Source organism: Eucyclogobius newberryi, unplaced genomic scaffold (genome assembly GCF_026437365.1).
Source record: "Eucyclogobius newberryi isolate DKJ021-1_F unplaced genomic scaffold, fEucNew1.0.hap1 SCAF_251, whole genome shotgun sequence".
Lineage (NCBI taxonomy): Eukaryota > Metazoa > Chordata > Actinopteri > Gobiiformes > Gobiidae > Eucyclogobius > Eucyclogobius newberryi.
Window position 1 is genome coordinate 53348 of NW_027315892.1, and position 20840 is coordinate 74187.

The window sequence follows — 20840 nt, forward strand, 5'->3', positions numbered from 1 at the left end:
GAACCCAAAATAACCATTGATATCGACACACAAAATTTAAAGGAATAATATAGGATTTTTTGCCGATTTGAGAACTCAAGCGACTTTTAGTCCCTTTTTGAAAAGGAACACAACAGCCTCACTGCTACATGTGCGTTTGTTTATTAGTGCAACGGATCGCATCATCTCTCGTCTCAGCAGATTTGCGTCTCTTCTGAGCTCGAACACAGTCTTCCTCTGCCGTCCTTCAGCCTGTACTCTGAAGGATCTCACTAAACACACACCGGCATATCAACCACACATGCACAGCCAGGGAAACATGCTGCTATGCTGGGAAGAGGCTGCAGGTGTGCGTTAGGATGAAAGGGATGATTGATATGTGGAAGGACTAATCGACTGTCCACGCCACGAGCAAATGAGACTCAGATTTGGGGCCAAAAAAGCCTCCATAATTCCTTTAAATAATGATAAATAGCCTTTTTTATATTTAATGTTAATGTTATGGACATTTGCAAGAATGAATACATTTTGTAGGTTAACACAGGAATCTACATTTACAACTGTATTTGAAGATTTTCAAATCTTGTTTAAGACTAATGCATGAATAAAAAATATTTCCTTTTTCTCTGCATCATCTCGATTCTCCTGAAATCATTCCTCTTTTCTCTCAAGCTGCAGGTTTAGAACGACTGTGATCTTTACAACATTGACAAACAGATTTATCTTAAAATATAACACACTTTCACAAACCTCTCTTCCACGTAACATGCAGAAGCTATTTTTAAATGGAGATGTTCATCACAAATTCACTCTAAGAGGAACTCATAAACTATATGAACCACAGTAAGAAACACTTTAAAATCCATGTGTGTTTCAGTCTCGGGGGGTTTACTTTGTGGAATGGGTTAACTGAGGAAATTAAAAAAGGTTTAAATTGAATACTGCTTAATGGACTTTTTCAAGAAGAGGCAATAAAAAAAGTACTGGGAGGAGAGCGAGTGATGCCTTCTACAGTGAGTGTGTAGATGAGGAGAGGAGGAGAGGAGGAGGTAAGAGGAGGGGAGGAGGAGGAAAGGTTATTGAGAGTTCAGGCCTGTCCTTGTCTTGTGTCATTGTACGTTGTTGTATGTTGTTGTAAATTGTAGGTATTGTACAATACTATTGCTGTAATAATCTGTGAGTGGATTTGTGAGAGTTGGACTTCTAAAAAGTGAAAGCTTCCATCATCCCCCTTTTCAAACCAGACAGTTTCTCTGTATGTGTAAGTGCTGGAAGAATGTGTTGTAAACTATGTCATATGCAGGTTTGAAATAACTCAAACTAACTAAAGGCCAACGCACACCAGGACGCTCTGCTGTGTGGCATTATGGGCACCTCCATTACTTACCATGAGCGTGCACACACTGGGCACACCCCGTGCTAAGATTGGAAGTTGTTGAATTCCGATGTCTTCAATAAATACAGATAGATCTTTAATCTGAGACTGACTGAAGCAATGCTAATAACGTGGAAGAGAAGGACGAGAGCCACAGCAGCTGCAGAGAGAGCTCCAGCTCCTCTCCTGCTCTCTCCGTGCACAGAAAACTCTCATCTCTCACTAAAGTTATAACTAACCTGCTCAATCCACCGTCTTCCTCAACCTCTTTTTCATTGTACATTAAACTCATATTCAATGAGCCCCAGAGTTGTTTAAAGCCTTTTTAAGAGCTGTGACGCGGGCGAACTGTGTGTGTTGACATGTGTGCTTTAATGCACCAGACATGGGTGTGCGGTGGCCTTAAGAGATTGTACTCTCAATGGGACTTTCCTCGTTAAATAAAAGTTAAATCAATAAAGTGAACATGTGTCCTCTTCCAGACTGAGCAGCTGTGACCTGTCAGAGAGAAGCTGTGAAGCTCTGTCCTCAGTCCTCAGCTCCCAGTCCTCTAGTCTGAGAGTCCTGGACCTCAGTCACAATGACTTGAAGGACTCAGGCCTGAAGATGTTGTCTTCTGGACTGAAGAGTCCTCACTGTAAACTGGAACAGCTCAGGTCAGAAACACATACACTGGTTTGTACAATGTACTTATATTATTTTAATACTATTTACTATGTACTAATATATTCTGGATTACTGCTTCTAGACATTTTATAACCCATAATAACACAAAATGGGTTAGGGTTGGTAATAATTATATATATATTTTTTAATGTTTAATGTTTCATTTGCGAGAATGAATACATATTGTATCTACATTTACAACTGTATTTGAAGATTTTAAAATCTACTTTAAAACTAATGCATGAATTCTAAATATTTTCTCTTCATCATCTCGATTCTCTCTGAAATCATTCCTCTTTTCTCTCGAGCTGCAGGTTTAGAATCGTGTAGAAAAACAAAGTCATGTTTAATCGCAGGGCGTTCCACACGTGGAACTTTGGACTTTTTATTTCTTTATTCTGTTTTGTCCACATCTGATAAAAGGGACTCAAGCTGTTTGATATGCTGTTTTTCAAAATAAAGCACTTATTTTCAGTCAAATCAATCATTTCGGGAAGAATCAGGCTCAGTCTTTACAAAGTAAAAAATTACCTTTAAATAAAATGAAAAATTAATTGTACTTTTATATGGATTCCGCCTGGATATTTTTGCTTTATTACAAGTCCCTAAAACAATTTTTTAGTGAAAGTATCTTCAGCTTTTATGAGAGAGATGCTCATTTTAGAGTGAATCAGCCGATCCTCCAGAAACCAGCTTTACTCATTTATATACAAAGAAAATCTAGGCGGAATTAAAAATTAGAATTCCTCTGTCCAGAGCTTGTTTCTACTTATAATTAGAGTAAAACAGACATCAGAGTCTAAAACAACAATGAGCTTTTTCCCGTGAGTGTTTGCGGGTGACTGAAGCCTGTCCCAGTGACTTTGGGCCTAAAAAAAAAAAATATATATATATATATATATATATATATATATATATATATATATATATATATATATATATATATATATATATATATATATATATATATATATGTATGTATATACAGTGAGGACTGAGGAGTCCTCACTGTAAACTGGAACAACTCAGGTCAGAGGGTTTAATATTATTCACTTTTATTACATAACTTCTTGGCAGTTACATTGGAAAATAACAACATACATTGATATAAAGATAGATAACTTGTTATTTGTGTAATTTGGATTAAATGTTACTAATTCCTTGACTGATTAGAATAACATGTGTCCTCAGACTGTCAGGTTGTTTTGTCTCAGAGGAAGGCTGTTCTTCTCTGACCTCAGCTCTGAGGTCCAGCCCCTCCCGTCTGAGAGAACTGGACCTGAGCTACAACCATCCAGGAGACACAGGAGTAAAGCTCCTGTCTGCTCTACAGGAGGACCCCCACTGCACACTGGACACTCTCAAGTATGGACCTGTTCTCACCTAAGAATGCTTTTTACAGATTAATATCTGTATAATATAATAAGTGTGTTCACTATGGTATGGACCAGTTTAGTTCAGTTAGGTCTGTCTACTGGAGCAAATGTTGTTTTAACGTGAAATAAAAGACCACAGACCAGGAAATAACAGACAGGATTAACTAACAATATTTAACATGAAAATACCATTTTATTTACTTTACTACATACTCCTTGAAAGAGACCTTACGCCTGGGACTTTGGACTTTTTCTTTCCTTATTCCATTTTGTCCACATCTGATAAAAGGGACTCTAAAGCTGCTTGATGTGCTGTACTAGATGTGTCCCACTTATTTTCAGTCAAATCAATCATTCTGGGAAGAATCAGGGTCAGTTTATTCTCCAAACTCAGAAATAAACAAATTTCCTAAAATAAAATTAAAAATGGTAATACTTTTATATACATTCCACCTGGGCATTTATTTTCTTTAAAAGTCCCTAAAACTAATTTATAATTAATTTACCATCTGCTTTTAAAAATAATTGTCAAAACTCAACAAAAGCTCAAACTCAGACATCCTCCAACTCCAGCTTTACTTATTCATATATTTAACAAAGAAAACCTTGGCAGAATTTAAAATCTGATTTCTTCTGTGCAGAGCTTGTTTCTACTTTTAATTAGAGTAAATCAGCTTCACAAAAGCTCCAGCCGATTGTTTGTGCTCCAAAGGTTCAGGAACAGCTTCAGTTTGAATAGATCAATACGAGCGTGATGTCAGAATATTAATGAGCACTACAAATGTCCCGTATGTCAGACCTAAACTCTCAGGCCCTCAGGCATTTTACATGGGAAAAAGGCAGAATAACGGCAAAACAACAAACAGCTAAATATATCTGCTTATCCTAGAATAAAAGTCGTTTGTTAAACAGTCTCATTATTGTTCTGTCAACATTCATTTTTGTTTCTAGGTTTTTTCAAACTTGGCTTTAGTGTAAGAGTTACATTTCAGTTTTGTATCAATTCTTGTGCCAAGCGACTTGGACTCAGTTTCAGTGACTGTGTTGTCCAGCTTCACGAGTGAGTGGCTGAGTGTGTCTGAACTCAAATCAAGAATTCATTATTTTGTCTTTCCTGTGTCTAAAACCAACATTTGTCACTTCACCAGTGATAAAAACAGTTTGGGCTCAGTCGTCCTCTTCAGTGCTGTTTAAAGACCAACAATGGCAGCATCATCAGCAGATTTAATAAGTGAGCAGTTTCTTCTGCAGCAGCTCTGTGTGGGCCGTTTGTGTGTCTCCCTCGTTTAGCAGAGAAAGGACTAGAACAATCCACTAATCCACTCGACCCACAAATATACATCTCCAACATTTCATATCTCACAAAAACATGACACACTTTTTATTTGCCATCTTTGTGCAAAAGTGATTTAAATCACTGTGGGTCACTTTGGGCCCCATGTGTCACTGGGTTACTGTGGGCCCCATTGGTAACTGTGGGCCCCTTTGGTCAATGTTGGCCCCTTTGGTCAATGTTGGCCCTGTGGTTCACCGTGGGTCCTGTGGGTCACTGCTGGCCCCGTGGGTCACTGTGGGCTCCGTGGCTCACTGTGGGTCCCAGTGGTCACTGAGGGCCCTGTTGGTCACTGTGGGTCCCGTGGGTTACTGTGGACCCCGTGGCTCACTGGTGGTCCCTGTGGTCACTGAGGGCCCCGTGGGTCACTGTGGGCCCCTTTAGTCACTGTGGGCCCCTTTAGTCACTGTTGGCCCCGTGGGTCACTGTGGGCCCCGTGGGTCAATGTCAGTCATCAGGTCATTGTGGGTCACTGTGGGTCCCGTGGGTGACTGTGGATCCCGTGAGTCACTATGGGACCCTTGCGTAACTGTGGGCCCTGTGGGTCACTGTGAGTCCCGTGGGTCACTATGGGACACTTGGGTCACTGGGCCCCATAGGTCACTGTGGGCCCCTTTAGTCACTGTTGGCCCCGTGGGTCAATGTGAGTCATCGGGTCATTGTGGGTCACTGTGGGTCCCGTGGGTGACTGTGGATCCCGTGAGTCACTATGGGACCCTTGCGTCACTGTGGGCCCTGTGGGTCATTGTGAGTCCCGTGGTTCACTATGGGCCACTTGGGTCACTGGGCCCCATAGGTCACTCTGGGCCCCTTTGGTCAATATTGGCCCCGTGGGTCACTGTGGGTCACGTGGGTCACTATGGGCCCCGTGGGTCATTGTTTGTCCCAGTGGGTCACTGTGGGCCCTAGGGTCTCTATGGTTTCCGTGAGTCACTGTGGGCCCGTGGGTCATTGTAAGTCACCGTGTCATTGTGGGTCCTGTGGGTCAATGTGAATACCGTTGGTCACTATGGGACCCTTGCTTGTGGGTCCTGTGGGTCACTCTGGGTCCTGGTGGTCACTTCTTGTCACTGTGGGTCCCTTGGGTCACTGTTAACCCCGTGGGTCTCTATGGGACCCTTGCGTCACTGTGGGCCCTGTGAGTCTCTTGGGTCACTGTGGGTCAGAGTGGGCCCCTTGGGTCACTGTGGGCCCCGTGGGTCACTGTGGGCCCCTTTGGTCACTGTGGGGCTCAGTGTGTCACTGTGGATCCCGTGTGTCACTGTGGGCCCCGTGAGTCACTGTGGGCCCCCGTGTGTCACTGTGGGTCCCGATGGGTCACGATGGGTCACTGGGCCTGCATGGGTCACTGTGGTCCGCATGGCTCACTGTGGGCCCCTTTGGTCATATTTGGCCCTGTGGGTCACTGTTGGCCCCGTGGGTCAGTGAGGGCCCCGTGGGTCAGTGAGGGCCGAGTGGTCTGGGCCATGTGGGTCACTGTGGGCCCTTTTGGTCAATATTGGCTCCATGGGTCACTGTGGGTCCCTTTGGTCACTTTGGGCCCCGTGGGTCACAGTTGGCCCCGTGGGTCAGTGAGGGCCCCGTGGGTCAGTGAGGGCCGAGGGGTCTGGGCCATGTGGGTCACTGTGGGCCCATTTGGTCAATATTGGCTCCATGGGTCACTGTGGGTCCCGTGCGTCATTCTAGGCCCAGTGTGTCACTGTGGGCCCTGTGGGTCACTGTGGGCCCATTTGGTCAATATTGGCCCCGTCGGTCACTTTGGGTCCCGTGGGTCATTCTGGGCCTGTGTGCCACTGTGGGTCCCGTGGGTCACGGTGGGTCACTGGGCCCGCAGGGGTCACTGTGGCCCGCATGGCCCACTTTGGGCCCCATTGGTCATATTTGGCCCCGTGGGTCACTGTGGGCCCCTTGGGTCAGTGAGGGCCCCTTGGGTCAGTGAGGGCCCCGTGGGTCAGTGAGGGCCGAGTGATCGGGGCCATTTGAGTCACTGTGGGCCCATTTGGTTAATATTTGCCCCATGGGTCACTGTGGGTCCCGTGGGTTACTGTGGGCCCCCGTGAGTCACTGTGGGCCCCCGTGAGTCACTGTGGGCCCCCGTGGGTAACTGTGGGCCCCCGTGAGTCACTGTGGGCCCCCGTGAGTCACTGTGGGCCCCGTTGGTCACTGTAGGCCCAGTGACTCAAAGTGGGTCACTGGGCCGTGTGGTTCCCTTTGGTCAATGTTGGCCCCGTGGGTCACTGTGGGCCCCTGTAAGTCACTTTGGGCCCCCGTGTGTCACTGTGGGTCCCGTGGGTCACGGTGGGTCACTGTGGCCCGCATGGCTCACTTTGGTAACCTGTGGTCATATTTGGCCCCGTGGGTCACTGTGGGCCACTTGGGTCAGTGAGGGCCCCGTGGTCAGTGAGGGCCGAGTGATCTGGGCCATATGAGTCACTGTGGGCCCATTTGGGTACTATTGGCCCCATGGGTCACTGTGGGTCCCGTGGGTTACTGTGGGCCCCGTGGGTCACTGTGGTTGCCTTTGGTCACTGTGGGTCCCGTGCGTCACTTTGTGCCCTGTGTGTCACTGTTGGCCCCCGTGTGTCACTGTTGGCCCCGTGGGTCATGGTGGGTCGCTGGGCCCTGTGGGTTACTGTGGGCCCCGTTGGTCACTGTAGGCCCAGTGGGTCAAGGCGGGTCACTGGGCCCTGTGGGTCACTGTGGTTCTCTTTGGTCAATGTTGGCCCCGTGGGTCAATGTGGGTCCTGTGGGTCACTGTGGGCCCCGTGGGTCAGTGAAGGCCCAGTGGTCTGGGCCATGTGGGTCACTGTGGGCCCATTTGGTCAATATTGGCCCCGTGGGTCACTGTGGGTCCCGTGGGTCATTCTGGGCCCTGTGTGTCACTGTGGGCCCCCGTGAGTCACTGTGCGCCCCTGTGTGTCACTGTGGGTCCCTTGGGTCACGGTGGGTCACTGTGACCCACATGGCTCACTTTGGGCCCCTTTGGTCATATATTTGGCCCCTCGGGTCACTGTGGGTCCATTGTGTCTGGTAGGGCCCCTTGGGTCACTGTAGGTCCTGTGGGTCACTGTGGGCCTCGTGGGTCAGTAAGGGCCCAGTGGTCTGGGCCATGTGGATCACTGTTGGCCCATTTGGTCAATATTGGCCCTGTGGGTCCCTGTGGGTCCCGTTGATTACTGTGGGCCCCGTGAGTCCCTTGGGTTAATGTAGGTCCCGTGGGTTCCCTTTGGTCAATGTTGGCCCCGTGGGTCACTGCAGTTCCCTTTGGTCAATATTGGCCCCTGGGGTCACCGTGGGTCACTGTTGGCCCCGTTGGTCATTGTGGGTCCCTCTGGGCCCTGTGTGTCACTGTGGACGCAGGTTTGTTACAGTGGGCCCCGTGGGTCAAGGTGGGTCACTATACCCTATGGGTCACTGTGGGCCCCTTTGGTCAATGTTGGCCTCGTGGGTCCCGTTGGTCACTGTGGGCCCTGTGAATCCCTTTGGTCACTGTGGGTCCCTCGGATCACTGTGGGCCCCGTGGGTCACTATGGGAACCCTTGCGTCACTGTAGGCCCCGTGGGTCACTGTGGGTCCCATGGGTCACTGTGGGCCCCGTGGGTCACTGTTGGTCCCGTTTGTCACTCTGGGCTCTGTGAGTCTCTTGGGTCACTGTGGGCCCCGTGGGTCACTATGGGAACCCTTGCGTCACAGTAGGTCCCGTGGGTCACTGTGGGTCCCATGGGTCACTGTGGGCCCCGTGGGTCTCTGTTGGTCCCGTTTGTCACTCTGGGCTCTGTGAGTCTCTTGGGTCACTGTGGGTCCCGTGCGTCACTATGGGCCCCGTGGTTCAGAGTGGGCCCCTTGGGTCACTGTGGGACCCGTGGTTCACTGTGGTCCCCGTGGGTCACGGTGGGCCCCGTGGGTCACGGTGGGACACTGTGGCCCGCATGGGTCACTGTGGGACCCATTTGGTCAATATTGGACCCGTGGGTCACTCTGGGCCCTGTGTGTCACTATTGGCCCCTATGAGTCACTGTGGGCCCCCGTGTGTCACTGTGGGTCCCGTGGGTCAAATTTGGCCCCGTGAGTCACTTTGGGTCCCGTGGGTCAGTGAGGGCCCAGTGGTCTGGGCCATTTGGGTCACTGTAGGCCCATTTGGTCAATATTGGCCCCGTGGGTCACTGTGGGTCCCGTGGGTCACTCTGGGCCCTGTGTGTCACAGTGGGCCCCCTTGAGTCACTGTGGGCCCCTTGTGTCACTGTTGGTCCCGTGGGTCATGGTGTGTCACTTAGCCCTTAGGGTCACTGTGGGCCCCGTGGGTTACTGTGGGCCCAGTGAGTCCCTTGGGTCACTGTGGGTCCAGTGGGTTCCCTTTGGTCAATGTTGGCCCTGTGGGTCACTGTGGTTCCCTTTGGTCAATGTTGGCCCCTGGGGTTACTGTGGGTCCCGTGGGTCAATGTGTGCCCTTTGGTTCACTGTGGGTCCCGTGGGTCCCTGGGCCCCATGGGTCACTGTGGGCCCCGTGGGTCAAGGTGGGTCACTGTGCCCTATGGGTCACTGTGGTTCCCTTTGGTTCATGTTGGCCCAGTGGTCTGCGCCATGTGGGTCACTGTAGGCCCCTTTAGTCGATGTTGGCCTCGTGGGTCACTTTGGGTCCCGTGGGTTACTGTGGGCCCCGTGGGTCACTGTGGGTCCCTTTGGTCAATGTAGGCCCCGTTGGTCAATGTTGGCCCCAAGGGTCACTGTGGGTCACTGTGGGGCACGTTGATCACTGTGGGTCCCGTGGGTCACTTTAGGTCCCGTGGGCCAATATGGGCCCCTTGGCCCATTGGGTCAATGTGGGCCCTGTGGATAACTGTGGGTCACTGGGTAACTGCGGGCCTTGTGGGTAACTGTGGGCCCCGTGGGTCAATCTGGGCCCAGTGGGTCCCTGTGGGCCCAAACGGGTCACTGTTGGTCATTGTTGGCCCCATGGGTCACTCTGGGGCCTGTGGCTCACTGCGTCACTGTGTGGCCTCTGGGTCACTGTGGGCACCGTAAGTCACTCTGGGCCCCGTAGGTCACTGTGGGTCCCGTGGGTCACTGGGTCATCGTGTGCCCCTGTCGGTATATTTGGGTCACTGTGGGTCCCGTGTGTCACTGGGCCCTATCGGTCACTGTGGGCCCCTTTGGTCACTTTGGGCCCCTTTGGTCACTCTGGGCCCCCTGGGTCACTGGGCCCTATCGGTCACTGTGGGCCCCTTTGGTCACTGTGGGACCCTTTGGTCAATTTGGGCCCCATGGGACACTTTGGGTACCTTGGGTTACTTAGGGCCCTCTGGGCCACTGCGGGTCCCGTGGGTCACTATGTCATGTGGGCCCAGTGGGTCACTGTAGGTCCCGTGGCTCACTGTGGGCCCCGTGGGTCACTGGGCCCTATCGGTCACTGTGGGCCCCTTTGGTCACTGTGGGCCCCTTTGGTCACTGTGGTCCCCTTTGGTCAATTTGGGCCCCATGGGTCACTCTGGGCCCCCTCGGTCACTGGGCCCTATCGGTCACTGTGGGTCCCGTGGGTCACTGTGAGTCCCTTGGGTCACTGTGGCTCCCATGGGTCACTCTCAGCCCCTTGGTCACTGGGTCATTGTGTGCCCGTGTCGGTAACTTTGGGTCACTGTGGGTCCTGTGGGTCCTTGTGGGTCACTGCTGGTCACTGTGGGTCCCTTGAGTCACTGGGCCCTATCGGTCACTGTGGGCCCCTTTGGTCACTGTGGGCCCCTTTGGTCACTGTGGGCCCCTTTGGTCACTGTGGGCCCCTTTTGTCACTGTGGGTCCCTTTGGTCATTGTGGGTCCCTTTGGTCATTGATGGCCCCCTGGGTCACTGGGCCCTATCGGTCACTGTGGGCCCCTTTGGTCACTGTGGGCCCCTTTTGTCACTCTGGGCCCCCTGGGTCCCAGGGCCTTATTGGTCACTGTGGGCCCCTTTGGTCACTGTGGGCTCCTTTGGTCACTGTTGGCCCCTTTCGTCACTCTGGGCCCCCTGGGTCACTGGGCCCTATCGGTCACTGTGGGCCCCTTTGGTCACTGTGGGCATCTTTGGTCACTTAGGGCCCCGTGGGTCACTTTGGGCCCCATGGGACACTTTGGGTACCTTGGGTTACTTAGGGCCCTCTGGGCCACTGCGGGTCCCGTGGGTCACTATGTCATGTGGGCCCAGTGGGTCACTGTAGGTCCCGTGGCTCACTGTGGGCCCCGTGGGTCACTGGGCCGTATCGGTCACTGTGGGCCCCTTTGGTCACTGTGGGCCCCTTTGGTCACTGTGGTCCCCTTTGGTCAATTTGGGCCCCATGGGTCACTCTGGGCCCCCTCGGTCACTGGGCCCTATCGGTCACTGTGGGTCCCGTGGGTCACCGTGAGTCCCGTAGGTCACTGTGGGTCCCATGGGTCACTCTGAGCCCCTTGGGTCATTGGGTCATCGTGTGCCCTGTGACTCACCGTCGGTTACTGTGGGCCCCGTGAGTCACTGTGGTTGCCTTTGGTCACTGTGGGTCCCGTGGGTCACTCTGGGCCCCTTTGGTCACTCTGGGCCCCCTGGGTCACTGGGCCCTATCGGTCACTGTGGGCCCCTTTGGTCACTGTGGGCCCCTTTGGTCACTGTGGGCCCCTTTGGTCACTCTGGGCCCCCCGGGTCACTGGGCCCTATCGGTCACTGTGGGTCCCGTGGGTCACTGTGAGTCCCGTAGGTCACTGTGGGTCCCGTGGGTCACTATGGGAACCCTTGCGTCACAGTAGGTCCCGTGGGTCACTTTGGGTCCCATGGGTCACTGTGGGCCCCGTGGGTCACTGTTGGTCCCGTTTGTCACTCTGGGCTCTGTGAGTCTCTTGGGTCACTGTGGGTCCCGTGTGTCACTGTGGGTCCCGTGGGTCAAATTTGGCCCCGTGAGTCACTTTGGGCCCCGTGGGTCAGTGAGGGCCCAGTGGTCTGGGCCATTTGGGTCACTGTGGGTCCCGTGGGTAACTCTGGATCCTGTGTGTCACAGTGGGCCCCCTTGAGTCACTGTAGGCCCCGTGTGTCACTGTTGGTCCCGTGGGTCATGGTGGGTCACTTAGCCCTTAGGGTCACTGTGGGCCCCGTTGGTCACTGTAGGCCCAGTGGGTCAAGGTGGGTCACTGGGCCCTTTGGGTCACTGTTGTTCACTTTGGTCAATGTTGGCCCTGTGGGTCAATGTGGGTCCTTTTGGGTCACTATACGTCCTTTGGGTCACTGTGGGCCCCGTTGGTCACTGTGGGGCCCAGTGTGTCACTGTGGGTCCAGTGGGTCACTCTGGGCCCTGTTTGTCACTGTGGGCCCCCGTTTGTCACTCTGGGCCCCGTGGGTCATGGTGGGTCACTGGGCCCTGTGGGTCACTGTGGGCCCCGTGGGTCGATATGGGCCCAGTGGTCTGGGCCATGTGGGTCACTGTGACCCCATTTAGTTAATATTGGCCCCTTGGGTCACTGTGGGTCCCGTGGGTCATTCTGGGCCCTGTGTGTCACTGTGGGCCCTGTCTGTCACTGTGGGCCCCAGTGAGTCACTGTGGGCCCCCGTGTATCACGGTGGGTACCTGGGCCCGCATGGGTCACTGTGGCCCGCATGGCTCACTTTGGGCCCCTTGGGTCAGTGAGGGCTGAGTGATCTGGGCCATGTGAGTCACTGTGGGCCCATTTGGTTAATATTGGCCCCATGGGTCACTGTGGGTCCCGTGGGTTACTGTGGGCCCCCGTGGGTCACTGTGGTTGCCTTTGGTCACTGTGGGTCCCGTGGGTCACTCTGGGCCCTGTGTGTCACTGTGGGCCCCTGTGTGTCACTGTGATCCCCGTGGGTCATGGTGGGACACTGGGCCCTGTGGGTCACTGTGGGCCCCGCTGGTCACTGTAGGCCCAGTGGGTCAAGGTGGGTCACTTTGCCCTATGGGTCACTGTTGTTCCCTTTGGTCAATATTGGCCGTGTGGGTCAATCTGGGCCCTTGGGTCAAAGTAGGTTCTGTGGGTCACTGTGGGCCCCATTGGTCAATGAGGGCCCAGTGGTCTGGGCCATTTGGGTCACTGTGGATCCCTTGGGTCACTGTGGGTCCTGTGGGTCACTCTGGGTCCCGTTGGTCACTTCTGGTCACTGTGGGTCCCTTGGGTAACTGTGGGCCCCGTGGGTCCCATGGGTCACTGTGGGCCCCGTGGGTCACTGTTGGTCCCGTTTGTCACTGTGGAACCTGTGAGTCTCTTGGGTCACTGTGGGTCCCGTGGTTTACTGTGAGTCCCGTGGGTCACTGTGTGCACCGTGGTTCAGAGTGGGCCCCTTGGGTAACTGTGGGACCCGTGGGTCACTGTGGACCCCGTGGGTCACTGTGGACTCCGTGGGTCACTGTGGGCCCCGTTGGTCACTGTGGGCCCCGTGGGTCAAAGTAGGTCCCGTGGGTCACTGTGGGCGTCACTGGGTCAGTGAGGGCCCAGTGATCTGGGCCATGTGGGTCACTGTGGGCCCCTTTGGTCAATGTTGGCCTTGTGGGTCCTGTGGGTTAATGTGGGCCCCGTGGGTCACTGTGGATCCCGTTGGTCACTCTGGGTCCCATGGGTCACTCTAGGTCCCGTTGGTCACTTCTGGTCACTGTGGGTCCCTTGGGTCACTGTGGGCCCCATGGGTCACTATGGAACCCTTGCGTCAGTGTGGGCCCCATGGGTCACTGTGGGTCCCATGGGTCACTGTGGGCCCCGTGGGTCACTGTTGGTCCCGTTTGTCACTGTGGGCCCTGTGAGGCTCTTGGGTCACTGTGGGTCCCGTGGGTCCCGTGGGTCCCGTGGGTCACTGTGGGTCACGTGGATCAATGTTGGCCCCGTGGTTCAGAGTGGGCCCCTTAGGTCACTGTGGGCCCGTTGGGTCACTGTGGGCCTCTTGGGTCACTGTGGGCCCCGTTGGTCAATGTGGCCCCTTTGGTCACTGTGGGGCCCAGTGTGTCACGGTGGGTCACTGTGGGTCCCGTGGGTGACTGTGGGCCCCGTGGTTCAGAGTGGGCCCCTTGGGTTACTGTGGGCCCCGTGGGTCACTGTGGGTCCCATGGGTCACTGTGGGCCCCGTGGGTCACGGTGGGTCACTGTGGCCCGCATGGGTCACTGTGGGCCCCTTTGGTCAAATTTTTCCCCGTTGGTTACTGTGGGCCCCGTGGGACACTGTGGGTCCCATGGGTCACTCTGGCCCGCATGGGTCACTGTGGGCCCCTTTGGTCAAATTTTGCCCCGTTGGTCACTGTGGGCCCTGTGGGTTAGTGAGGGCCCATAGGTCTGGGCCATGTTGGTCAATGTGGACCCATTTGGTCAATATTGGCCCCGTGGATCACTGTGGGTCCCGTGGGTTACTGTGGGCCCAGTGAGTCCCTTGGGTCACTGTGGGTCCAGTGGGTTCCCTTTGGTCAATGTTGGCCCTGTGGGTCACTGTGGTTCCCTTTGGTCAATGTTGGCCCCTGGGGTTACTGTGGGACCCGTGGGTCAATATTTGCCCTGTGGTTCACTGTGGGTCCCGTGGGTCCCTGGGCCCCATGGGTCACTGTGGGCCCCGTGGGTCAAGGTGGGTCACTGTGCCCTATGGGTCACTGTGGTTCCCTTTGGTTAATGTTGGCCCAGTGGTCTGCGCTTTGTGGGTCACTGTAGGCCCCTTTGGTCAATGTTGGCCTCGTGGGTCACTGTGGGCCCCGTGGGTCACTGTGGGTCCCTTTGGTCAATGTAGGCCCCGTGGGTCACTGTGGGTCACTATGGGCCCTGTGAGTCAAAGTGGGTCACTGGGCCCTGCTGGTCACTGTGTTTCCCTTTGGTCAATGTAGGCCCCGTTGGTCAATGTTGGCCCCAAGGGTCACTGTGGGTCACTGTGGGGCACGTTGGTCACTGTGGGTCCCATGGGTCACTTTAGGTCCCGTGGGTTAAAGGGTCATGTGGGCCCCGTGGGTCACTCTTGGCCCAGTGGGTCCCTGTGGGCCCAAACGGGTCACTGTTGGTCATTGTGGGCCCCATGGGTCACTCTGGGGCCTGTGGCTCACTGCGTCACTGTGTGGCCTCTGGGTCACTGTGGGCACCGTAAGTCACTCTGGGCCCCGTAGGTCACTGTGGGTCCCGTGGGTCACTGGGTCATCGTGTGCCCCTGTCGGTATATTTGGGTCACTCTGGGTCCCGTGTGTCCCGTGGGTCCTTGTGGGTCACTGCTGGTCACTGTGGGTCCTTTGAGTCACTGGGCCCTATCGGTCACTGTGGGCTCCTTTGGTCACTTTGGGCCCCTTTGGTCACTCTGGGCCCGCTGGGTCACTGGGCCCTATCGGTCACTGTGGGCCCCTTTGGTCACTGTGGGCCCCTTTGGTCACTCTGGGCCCCCTGGGTCACTGGGCCCTATCGGTCACTGTGGGCCCCTTTGGTCACTGTGGGCCCCTTTGGTCACTGTGGGCCCCTTTGGTCACTGTGGGCCCCTTTGGTCACTTTGGGCCCCCTGGGTCACAGGGCCTTATCGGTCACTGTGGGCCCCTTTGGTCACTGTGGGCTCCTTTGGTCACTGTTGGCCCCTTTCGTTACTCTGGGCCCCCTGGGTCACCGGGCCCTATCGGTCACTGTGGGCCCCTTTGGCCACTGTGGGCACCTTTGGTCACTTAGGGCCCCGTGGGTCACTTTGGGCCCCATGGGACACTTTGGGTACCTTGGGTTACTTAGGGCCCTCTGGGCCACTGTGGGCCCCGTGGGTCACTGTGGGTCCAGTGGATCATTGCGGGTCCCGTGGGTCACTATGTCATGTGGGCCCAGTGGGTCACTGTAGGTCCCGTGGCTCACTGTGGGCCCCGTGGGTCACTGGGCCCTATCGGTCACTGTGGGCCCCTTTGGTCACTGTGGGCCCCTTTGGTCACTGTGGTTGCCTTTGGTCACTGTGGGTCCCGTGGGTCACTCTGGGCACCTTTGGTCACTCTGGGCCCCCTGGGTCACTGGGCCCTATCGGTCACTGTGGGTCCCGTGGATCACTGTGAGTCCCGTAGGTCACTGTGGGTCCCATGGGTCACTCTGAGCCCCTTGGGTCACTGGGTCATCGTGTGCCCTGTGACTCACCGTGGGTCACTCTGGGCCCCGTGGGTCACTGTGGGCTCCTTTGGTCACTGTTGGCCCCTTTCGTTACTCTGGGCCCCCTGGGTCACCGGGCCCTATCGGTCACTGTGGGCCCCTTTGGTCACTGTGGTTGCCTTTGGTCACTGTGGGCCCCCTGGGTCACTGTGGGCCCCTTTGGTCACTGTGGGCCCCTTTGGTCACTGTAATAAAAAGAGACTAAATATGTATTTGTTTTTTCCTCTGATAAAAGTGAGTTTCAGATGATTTGCCTCTTTGTTTGAAACAGGACATTTGTCAGACTAAAACATCAAAGTCACACTTACAGATCTAAATGATGTCTCCACATTGAAGGGCGTGTACCACAGGTTGAGAACCTCTGTCAGCTTCTACAGAACAAACCTTTCATCTCACATGAAGTGAAAATCCTCTGTGAAAAACACTGATGTGTGTGTTTCTTTCAGACTGAGGCCCAAAGGAGAACGATGGATGAATCCCATCTGGAGATGTAAGTCTGACTTAAGTCATTTCACACTGGTTAGTTTTAGGATGTTATTTCTGACACAAACAGCACTTTAATACTACACATGATTCTTATGATTGAACAGACTTTACTGTTGTTTTCTCATTGGCTCTCTCTCTTCTGTGGGCGTGGCCTCAGACTGTGTCCATCACTGAACACAGAGTTATTAAGACACTGACACAGACACAGCTGTTTGACTCAGCACAGGACTGTCTACACACAAGCACAAGTGACTGTGGATTCATATAGAGACATTTGGAAGGAGAAAGTGTGTGTCATGAAGCACTGAGGAGTGAAGCAATGTGTGTAGTGACCTCACACTGAGCTTTACTTTGTCCACTGCACCAACAAACTACTGACAATTCAACTCTTACTCTCGACATGTCATGAAACACACTGGATTGGTGCAACTAATAAATATAGAAATGAGAATCATAATTAAATCCTGTACATTTGAAGAGTAAATAGAGTCAAATCCTGATAAAGTGTGTGTCCACATGTTGAGACGCACAGGGGACTAACTGCTGCTGTGTTGTGTCTTCTCTCCATCAGATTTCGGTGATCTCACTCTGGATCCAAACACAGCTCACAGAAAACTCAAACTGTCTGACAACAACAAGAAGGTGACACATGTGAGAGAGAAGCAGCTGTATCCACATCATCAGGACAGATTTGATGACTGGGAACAGCTTCTGTGTGACACTGGTCTGACTGGTCGCTGTTACTGGGAGGTCCAGTGGAGTGGAAGTGTTTATATATCAGTGTCTTACAGAGGAATCAGAAGGAAAGGAAACAGTAATGACAGTTGGTTTGGATGGAATGATCAGTCCTGGAGTCTGTTCTGTTCTAAAAATGGTTTCTCTGTTCATCATAATAAAGAACACACCTTCCTCCCTCAGTCCTTGTCCTCCTCTTGTGGGACAGTAGCAGTGTTTGTGGACTGTCCTGCTGGCTCTCTGTCCTTCTACACAGTCTCCTCTGAGCGACTGATCCTCCTCCACACCTTCAACACCACATTCACTCACTCTCTGGTCCCTGGGTTTGGGGTCTGCTCTTGTGACTCCTCAGTGTCTCTGTGCGCTCCGACAGACTCGCTCTAATGTGTGTGAAATAAAACAAATCTGTACAAACTTCAGACACTTATTTGAGAAGAAAACAAACTTCAGACATCGGCCTCTGTTTTGAACAAATCACTGTTTGAATCAAATATGATCTTTACAAAATAATAAAGCACAATATTCAGTGAGTGAAGAGTTTTTTTTGTTCACATCTGATACAAACATTGAAAACACATTTGTATTGATCCTATTATTCATTTCCTCATGTTTGTTTTTAGACTCTTTTATGTCATTTGTTCATTATTACCCACATTAGCAAAGTATTTGTTGAATTCATTTGCTGTGTCTTTTGAGTTTCTGATCACTATGAGATCCTTCTAAAATAACTTTGAATATCTTGTTTGTTTGATGTTTTTATTAAATGATTTATCACTTTCCATGTCTTTTGCATATTGTGTCTCTGTTGTTCAAGTCACTTATGATAATATTCATTCTCACTGTTTCTAATTATACTTATTAGTTGAGTTTTGTGTTTTTTACATCTATTTTCTGCCTCTTTTGTTCTCTGCGTTACAAGTTCTTTATATAGTACTTTTTCTTCTTTTCACATGTGTTTTCTATTCCTTTGGTTTTCCATGGCTTTGTTTTATAAATCTCCTTTATCTTGATTTGTTGCAGGACAGTTGTTATGATGCAGCTCAATAAATCTGTGCAGGAAAGCATCATGTGCCACATCCACGTCTGTAGTTGAGTCACTTTCACTCCATCTTTGAGCACAAAGATCCTTCTGGAATGTTTCCATGTTTTCTGCCTTCTAAGTTTAGAGTGAGTCTGTGTCTGATTTCTCTTCCTAAAGACATTTTGAAACACTGTAAATACGGGCAGGTGGTCACTTATATCACAAATGAACAGAGCCCTCCAAATGTTTCCTTCTGTTCTGTCAGTAAAAGTATGATCTATCAGTGTTGGCGTTTGCCTTGTTATCGGGCTTCTCTTATTGACATGGAATTGATCAAATCTGAGCTTGTTTTCAGTTGAAGTGGATTTACCAAGTCTAGATTAAAGTCTCCACCTGCTATTTGGACTTTGTCTGTGCCCGTCTTATTCAACATTTCTTCCATTTTCTCTTTAAAGGTGGTCACATTTGTTCCCGGTGGTCGACACACACAACTAAGCATTACATGTTTTAAACTTCACTTTCCACCGTGACACTTTCCAAAACATGATCAATAATGTGTGACGTCTGTTTTGCAGTCGTACTTCTTAATGTTTGATCCGTACACGAGGCCACTATTGTTCCTATTTGTTGTCTAAAAGTCAGAACTTGGAGATTGACTTGTGCCACTTTGTGCTTCTGAAGCCACGTCTGTGATACGGCGTCACATTCAGTTTGTTCAAAGACTTCAGAACATGTTTTATAGAGGAGAGTTTTTCCAGAGGCTTCTGCTGTTAAAGTGTGTGACTGACAAAGGCCCTTGAGGATCGACTCTGGTGTTCAATGGTTCCTCCCAGTAATATTCACATTTCATTTACAGATTGTTCTAGCAGTTTGTTTCAGGCTCAATGTCATTCTCAGTATCAGACGTCCTGTGTTCAGTCTGTGAAGAGACATGGACATTAGTCCCATTTATCATTTGATGCATGTTGTTTTCTTCTGTCTTTAGTCCATTGTCCTCAGTGTCTCTGTCCTCTGTGTCTCTGCCCTCTGTGTCTCTGTCCTCAGTGTCTCTGTCCTCAGTGTCTCTGTCCTCAGTGTCTCTGTTCTGTTGTGTGTTCACAAGTTTCACTTTTATTTATTAAATGAACTCAACAAATCTAAGATAAGTTTCTGTATTCCTCAAGAGGAGCTTCATAATGAACTCAACAAAATGCCATTTTACAAAACTCATAAAGAGTCAGATCAGGTTCATTTTTATCTTCTGATATATTTATAAACTAGTTTATTATGAACAAGGTCAAGATGGGAAAAAAGTCAAAACTCATTTTCTAAAAAACAGTTTGAACTTTGAGTTTTAATGGTGTTGTTTATTTGAGCTCATTCATTGGTCACTGCAGCTCAGCCTCAGTCCTGCTCTCAGTGACCAAAACTCTCACTGGTTTAGTTCACTTTGTGTTTGGGTCCACAATCTGGGACTGAAGAGCTGTGGATGTTCCAAAACCACACTATATATTTAAACACGACAACGTCCTCAACGTGACAGAAAAGCAAATACATCAACACGTTTGTGGACTGTCCTACTTAGTGTTGGAATATCTCACCACACAGAGTTTAATCGCTCTGCTTACAGTTCAAGGTAATAGTGTTATACATGTATGACAAAAATACTGGTCTGATTCCTGCAGCTTTCTATCCATGTATCAGTCAAAGACACCTGATGCTCTTAGCTTTAATTACCTCAAAAAAGGACTTTTCCACCAATTATACTTTAGCACTGACTTATTGATTAATCTATGAAGTTGTTGGATTATGTATCATATTCTGAAAACCATGTCATCCAACATGCACTCTGGGGTGGTGAGCATCTTAAGACTATATTTGTGATCTTGTGAAACACTTTAGATGTAACAAATCGCGATTATAAGTTTATTGCTCATAACGCAGCTGGCTTTGATAACCACTTACTGTTGGAATATTTCACCACACAGAGTTGAATTCCTCTGCTTACAGTTAAAGGTAGTATTTTTGTACATGTAAAACAAAACAAAATTCAAACAATGCTGGTCTGATTGTTATACCTCAGGCTGGCGGCGAGACGAGAGCTCTTAGCGAGCACCGCGCACAACATGTCTGAATGAAGCATAATAAGCTTAACATTTACGCCCGGGAGTGTTAGCTGCAGGTGAGGGCGGTGAGGTGGCGTCCATGCCCCATTTACTAAGAGGCGGACTCCGGACCGGAGACGAGCTCCGTCTCGTCCAGAACCTCTGACGTGAAACTTTGGAGTGAACAGTGTGCGGCCCTGAGCAGCCTCAGTTAGAGATGAGCAGGTTTGAAGCTCTCTCTCCCTCTCCAAACACATGCAGCCCGTGCATCATCATGTGTGAGATCAATCGTGACTCGTGAGGTCTGTTTTACTTTGACTTCTTAACGTGCAATGAGAGGAACGTTAAGGTTTATGCATGTTAGGTCCATCAGCCAATCACATCGCAGCATTGTTTCATGCAGGAGTCCAGTGTGTGACGTTCTGATCAGAACAAACATTTACATTCTAATTCACTTTTAATAGAGCAATAAAACATTTCAATTTATTTAAAAAGCACCATTAGACTATATGTTATAAATTATAATAAATTGATAGTGTAAAATAACCAGACATATTATAATTAGGTCTGTTATACAATAATATTATATATTTTTATATCAAAGTGGCGAAGTTGCAGAAACGCAGTCTCTTCACTACAGCTGGGTTTGGACCTTCACTTCTCGTTCTGTTCATTCTCTGGGAATTACATTTTTGTACTGTGCAGTTT

General features: G+C 51.1%; 1 protein-coding gene across 1 annotated transcript in view; it reads left to right on the forward strand.

Annotated features, from left to right (window-relative positions):
• Window positions 1-17427, forward strand: part of LOC140372558 (uncharacterized) — a 43475-nt gene extending 26048 nt beyond the window's left edge. Inside the window, 4 exon segments of the mRNA XM_072459690.1 lie at window positions 1837-2010; window positions 3212-3385; window positions 16253-16296; window positions 16864-17427. Of these exon segments, the coding sequence (XP_072315791.1) occupies window positions 1837-2010; window positions 3212-3385; window positions 16253-16296; window positions 16864-17411 (940 nt within the window). The 3' untranslated portion in view covers window positions 17412-17427.
• The last annotated feature ends 3413 nt before the right edge of the window (window positions 17428-20840 follow it).